Source organism: Limulus polyphemus, unplaced genomic scaffold (assembly GCF_000517525.1).
Source record: "Limulus polyphemus unplaced genomic scaffold, Limulus_polyphemus-2.1.2 Scaffold4510, whole genome shotgun sequence".
Lineage (NCBI taxonomy): Eukaryota > Metazoa > Arthropoda > Merostomata > Xiphosura > Limulidae > Limulus > Limulus polyphemus.
The window spans coordinates 49,055-55,542 of record NW_013670120.1 but is presented as its reverse complement, the minus strand read 5'-3'; the positions used below and the strand labels follow the sequence as shown (position 1 = coordinate 55,542).

The following is a 6,488-nucleotide window of genomic DNA, read 5'->3' as shown; positions in this document are numbered from 1 at the left end:
ACATAAATAATATTTGTTACAGTATCTGATAAGCAAGATCTTGCGAGGTGTTCTGTCGTAAAGCACCCTTTTGTAACGAAGTAAGAAAATGGATACTTTCACATTATAACTGATCCGGTACACATGCATGTACTGGATCACTCATTCAAAAAATCTGCCAAATTATTTTTCCGATATTTCGGGTAAATTCAATCCAGGACAGTGCTTTCACATTTATCACGACATCCGACAGGTAAAATATCTAGTTTGAACAGGGCGTGAGAGTATATACATCCATAACCCACTAGTTTTCAGATTACGAGGGCATATGTCCATTGGTACTATGATGTAGTTCAATTACATCTCTTACAAGAGGATTGTTTGTTTGTTTGTAATTAAGCACAAAGTTACACAATGGGTTATCTGTGCTCTGCCACCACGGGTATCGAAACCCGGATTCTAGTGTTGTAAGTCTGCAGACATACCGCTGTGCCACTGGGGGGCCTTACAAGAGGAAATAGTTCTTCTATGATACGATATAAATAAGTTTTGTGGTTACAACAGATAATATATAGTTTGAGCGTTACGTTACTTAGCTATTATTAAACTTGTTAGTGAGAAAATAAAGATCAGTAATTCATAAAGCTAGTAACCACATGGTACTGGAGTAAACTGGTATACAAACGAGTAACACAGAAACGAACCGGCTTACTCGTGAGTTGTAAACATGTCTCTTCAGCCCTGTTTCTGCGTTAATCAATAAAACCTTGTTCTTTTCTGGTTGCTAAAGCGTACGCGTTTCATTTGTTGAATGTCCGTGACAAAGCTTATTCGGGAGTTTAGATGATCTTCGCACATGCTTAGATTTAGCACAAAGATGGGTTTGGTTGCTATGGTAATATTGCGTTTAAAATAGGGCGCTACCTGTAGCATGAAGCTAGTTTATTTCAGCGAGTTTGTGGCAGTAGACGCCCACGTTAAGTCAAATGTGGTTGAAAGTGATTAGCCCTCAAAAGAGAGTTTTAGTGTTCTTTTCTTAGTGCAAAGCGACACAATGAGCTATATGCACTCTGTCGACCGCGGGTAACAGCACCCTAATTTTAGCGTTGTAAGTCCATGAACTTACTGCTGACTTACCGGAAGATCCAAAAGAGAACTTTTTCTTCCTCAGACTAAATTAAAGTATAACGTAATGTCTAGAAAACTGTGCATTAGTAACTTTACTAAGCTTCACCCTCATGGTAGCTTTTCCTTCCGTCTTACTGTCAGCATGGTTACGTTGTCCCGGATGGAACATTTGGACACAAGGGGATAAAACTATCAAGATGTCAAATGATCAGCCGACCACTAACGTAGAAAGCGTTAGAGCTATGACTACTGACGATTTTGAATACCCGCGCCGACAGAAGGTGAGATAGCTAAAAGACAGTATATATTGGAAGGTGTTTGAATTTGATATAAAATAATTCTATTGCTATAAGCTTTCACATTGTTGTTAAAGTATTAGGATACAGAAGTTTCTGCTTTGTTAACAATGGAATAATTGTATTAGTTAAAAGACAACAATAAATACCTTTAGGAATTTTAAATGCTGCCGCACTTGTTTATGTTTAAGAAATAGAGTACAACAGAGGTCTTTCTTTGAATCCTGGTACATCTGTACTGGTTGGAAGAGTAGAGTACAGAAGTGATACTTTTTACTGATCCTTGTACATCTATATTGGTTCAATGAATAGAGTAGAAGTGATCCTTTCAATTGATCCTTGTACATCTATATTGGTTCAATGAATAGAAAATAGAAGTGATCCTTTCTGCTAATCCTTGTACATCTATATTGGTTGGAAGAGTAGAGTACAGAAATGATCATTTCTGCTAATCCTTGTACATCTGTATTATTTGGAAGAATAGAGTACAGAAGTGATCCTTTCTACTAATCCTTGTACATCTATATTGGTTCGATGAATACATAATAGAAGTGATCCTTTCTGCTAATCCTTGTACATCTATATTGGTTGAAAGAGTAAAGAAGTGATACTTTCTGTTAATCCTTGCATATCTGTATTATTTGGAAGAATAGAGTACAGAAGGTTTCTATTCTCTATTCTTCGAACTAATATAGATGTACAAGGATTAGCAGAAAGGATCACTTCTGTACTCTACTCTTCCAACCAATATAGATATACAAGGATTAGCAGAAAGGATCACTTCTATTTTCTATTCATCGAACCAATATAGATGTACAAGAATTAGCAGAAAGGATCACTTCTGTACTTTACTCTTCCAACCAATATAGATGTACAAGAATGACCAGAAAGGATCACATCCTGTTGTTAACTCTGACACATCTTTATTGATTGGAAGAATATGATACCAAAATTATATTTTCTATTAACATAAGCACATCTTTATTGATTGGAAAACATGTTACTAATATTACCCATTCTATTACTCTTGATGCATCAATTTTGGTTGAAATGGTAGTCACAGAACAAGAAACCTAATAATCTTCGGTAGGTAATATTTTTGTCAGTGATAGGATTATCGGATTTCTATTTGTTTTTGTTTTTTGTTTTTTATTCTACATTATACTCTAGGGTCATGATTGGAAGGTCGGAGTAGCAGAGAAAATGGTTCTTTCTATTAGTCTTATTTTATCAGATTGGTTGGTAGAGCGGAATACAAATGATGTTTTTGTAGTCTTGGTGTATCACTGTTGATTGGAAGAGAGAGAGAGAAAATTATTTCATCTGCTAATGTCAATGCACAAGTTTTAATGTACTACTTTGTTTATGATTATTGAATAAGCATACAGTTAAGTAAAAATACTGAAAACTTAAAATATATCACTTAGAATTTTCTAACAATCATCAAGTAAGAGAACACATTTTAATACTTAATATATACATTATGTGTTAAGGCTATCATCATGAAATCATTTATAAAGACATCACAACAAGTGGATGGCTAGGTTGACTAAACGAGGTACAGGTACAAATAACATCCAAACGTTAGAATAATACTTGTCAGCAGTCATATCTGCTTTTTCTACACTCTCCTGGTGGTTTTGTTTTTGTTTTTTTGCTACACCATTTAATATTTGCATACTTGAATTGTTTAACAATACAATCTGACTAATATGAAAGTTGTTTACGAAAAAAATAGATGAATTTTTTATTGTGTGTTTGTTGATTTTTGTGCAAAGCCGTTCGAGAGCCATCTGCCCTAGCCGTCCTTCATTTTGAAGTGATAGACTAGAGGGAAAGCAGCTAGTCAGCACTACCCGCCGCTAACTCTTGGATTACTCTTTACCAACGAATAATGGGATTGACCGTTATATTATAACGGGATTCGATCCCCTGCCCCTAGATTACGAGTCCAAGACCCTAATCACCAGGCTATGCCAGGCCAAATTAAATCATTATTTCCAAACGTACTACTTTTACATTCCTTGTTGTTCTATCGTTTGTCGTTTGTTGTTTTTTTTTTGGATTACTTGGTAAAAATAATGCAAGATTTAGTCCAAGTACCATTAACAAATTAATATATTTCCTCTTTAATGTTTGATATAGGCACTCTTACCTATACGCCTAACACCAAACACAAAAGTTTTCAACAGAAACTCCGAAACTACTGTGGGTATAATACACTCATAATGTTTAACCTGACTAACATATTTATTATCTGACAGAAGCACTAACTCTCAATGATCCGAATAACTTTACTCGATCGTACATGTTTGTGTTTTGTACGGGAATTTTCTAGATTCTGGGACTACTATTACGAACTTTCGAGATCTAGCATCATCATCATCATGATTAGCAGCTTCCTCTAACAAACAACTAAATTACAACATTAAAGATACAGTACAACATTTTCTAAATTTATTGTGTTTTTGTACTGTTCCACGGTAAGCTAAGACAAAAGGTCAAACTCTCTCAAGAGAAACAAAACTGTTTTGTGCTTAAGCAGAAACAACTAGTTCAATTAAAACAACCAAAAATGGCTCCTCAGATCGTCTATTTTTGCTACTGACCATTATCTCTGTAACAACAGCAAAACAGAACTTTTCAGCACAAAGTGATTTGTTTATTTTGGATATTCGTGCAAAGCACTATACTCAGTTTCTAATCTCTGCCTGGACTTCAGATAAAACTATGTCACCCACTTCAAGAGACGCATCTCCGTCTTTGCATATGCCCAACACGAAAAACGTCAAAGTAATTATAGACATAACTGGTGTATTGACCACGCTCAGAGACAGACACACCCAAACTAGACCTGACCACGAGTGGCTACCTAAAGGCAGGATTTTAGCGTAGTTCAGAGTTGGGCACATCGTGTTCAAGAAAATTAGCTTTCTCCATTTCTTCTGAATGATAGCTAACTTAATTTACGTACTAAATAATTGGTATTAAGAAAAAAATAATATTGTATTATTGATTATTACCGTAGCTCCGATTTGTAAGTAACTTAGATAAAAATTATTATGTTTGCAGTGTGCTTACTTAATCTAGTAATAACAGTATACCAGTTTATGTTCAAGCAACTCATGATAGAAAATAGCGTTCAGACATCTATTATATCTGTAACATTCAAGCCGGCCTGGCCTGGTATTGAAATAGCTCATTGGCACTGGATATAGTAGATATTGTACGATCAGACCCTCTATGTGGTTCAGAGAGACCTTTGCCACTTTTATCTTTTGGGCTCCTGGCTATAATAAAAAAACACGTGAAAACAAAATAAAACAATCATTAGCCCTGTAGAAATGACCATCCTTTCTATATCATTTATGACACTGCCTAAATAACTTTATACAGGGTATCATTTAGTTAAAGTTCGACGCTACACAATTTTAACACAAATGGTAACTAGGAATACTATATACTTTTACACCATAACTTGGAATTCAGTCATTTTCCAGGCCTAGTATGACCTAGTGGTTAGGGTCCTCGACTCGCAATCTGCGGGTTGGCGAGTTCGAACCCCTTCACCGAACATGCTCACTCTTTCAGCCGTTATAATGTTACAGTCAATCCACTTTTCATTGGTAAAGAGTAACCCAAGAGTTGGCGGTAAGTGGTGTTGACTTACTGCCTTCACTCTAGTCTATCACTTGTGATAGGACGGCTAGCGCAAATATCACTCGAGTAGCATTGCGCGAAATTCAACAAACAAACAAAGAATCATTTTAAAGCTTTAATGAGAGAATTATTGTACCATAATGGTACAAAGTCATCGGTGAATTGGCCTATTTGACACATGACTCCAACTATGTACCACCATATGCCCTCAGAACGTGTTAAACCTTCAAACGAACAACCTTTAATAGCTCAACTTGGGTTTAAGTGAGCCATTCTGGATTGTAAATCATTAGTCAAGGAACAGTAAACATAGCTTTAATCATCAAACTACCGACGTCTTGTTGTATCGTTCAATACCGGTCCTTCATAGTCAGTGATCTTATGATTTAGCATATAACACTCAGTGTCAAGAACTGATGAAGATTACCTAAAATCACCCATATTCTTTGCAAAATGCATAGGAAATGAACAATTTTATATTATAGGATTGTTTGTTTGTTTTTAATTTCGAGCAAAGCTACACGAGGGCTATCTGCACTAGCCGTCCCTAATTTAGCAGCTAGTCATCACCACCCACCGCCAATTCTTGGGCTACTCTTTTACCAACGAATAGTGGGATTGACCGTCACATTATAACGCCCCCACGGCTGAAAAGGCGAGCATGTTTGGTGGGACGGGGGATTCGAATTAGTGACCCTGAGCTTGCGAGTCGAGCACCCTAACCACCTGGCCATGCCGGGCCTTATAGGATTAACTGCAATATTTATGGAATTTTTATTTGAAGGTTTTTGGTAATTAGGGATCTTGTGACAAGCAATGTCATTGAACCACAAGTAACTTGGCACATAAGCAGTTTCGAAAAATGTGGTTTATAAGTGAATCTGTTCCCATAGAGGCCCTATGGATAATACAAGGGTTAGGATACTGTTAACCCCTTCCAATAGAACTTTGCTCTTATGCAAGAAAAACATAGATAATTTTCAACCATTTAGAACTTGTATATAGATACTGTTCCCAAATTAGTGACTCTTCATTGTTGATTTTAACTCAGTCTCCGTGCTATGCTATGAACTAAAACATTACTATTCCTTTTCTCATCATGACATCGGTTACAAGCCCTAAGAGTAAAATCATAGAAGCTTATTTTATCTATGTTTTATTTTACCTTCTACTATGACTATCAGCAAGTGCAAAAAATTTGTATATGCGATAAATTCCTGATAAAATTATAATAATTAAAGTTTATCGTATATTATAAACATAACAGGTATTTAGTGTTGTTTTATTTTTTTTTATTTTGTGTGTTCATTTCATCGTCCAGCTATAAAATATATGGAACAGTAAATGTGAGTGTGTTTTAAGCACTGATGCCTGGGTTACGTAATCACTACAGTCAATATAAACAATTATAAAGTATTTTGAAAA

At 35.7% G+C, this 6,488-nt stretch overlaps 1 protein-coding gene across 1 annotated transcript in view; it reads left to right on the top strand.

Annotated features, from left to right (window-relative positions):
* Positions 1-801: 801 nt before the first annotated feature.
* Positions 802-6,488, top strand: part of LOC111088818 — a 26,878-nt gene continuing 21,191 nt past the window's right edge. Inside the window, exon 1 of the mRNA XM_022399883.1 lies at positions 802-1,388. Within this exon, the coding sequence (XP_022255591.1) occupies positions 1,218-1,388 (171 nt within the window). The 5' untranslated portion in view covers positions 802-1,217. The remainder of the gene's footprint in view (positions 1,389-6,488) is intronic.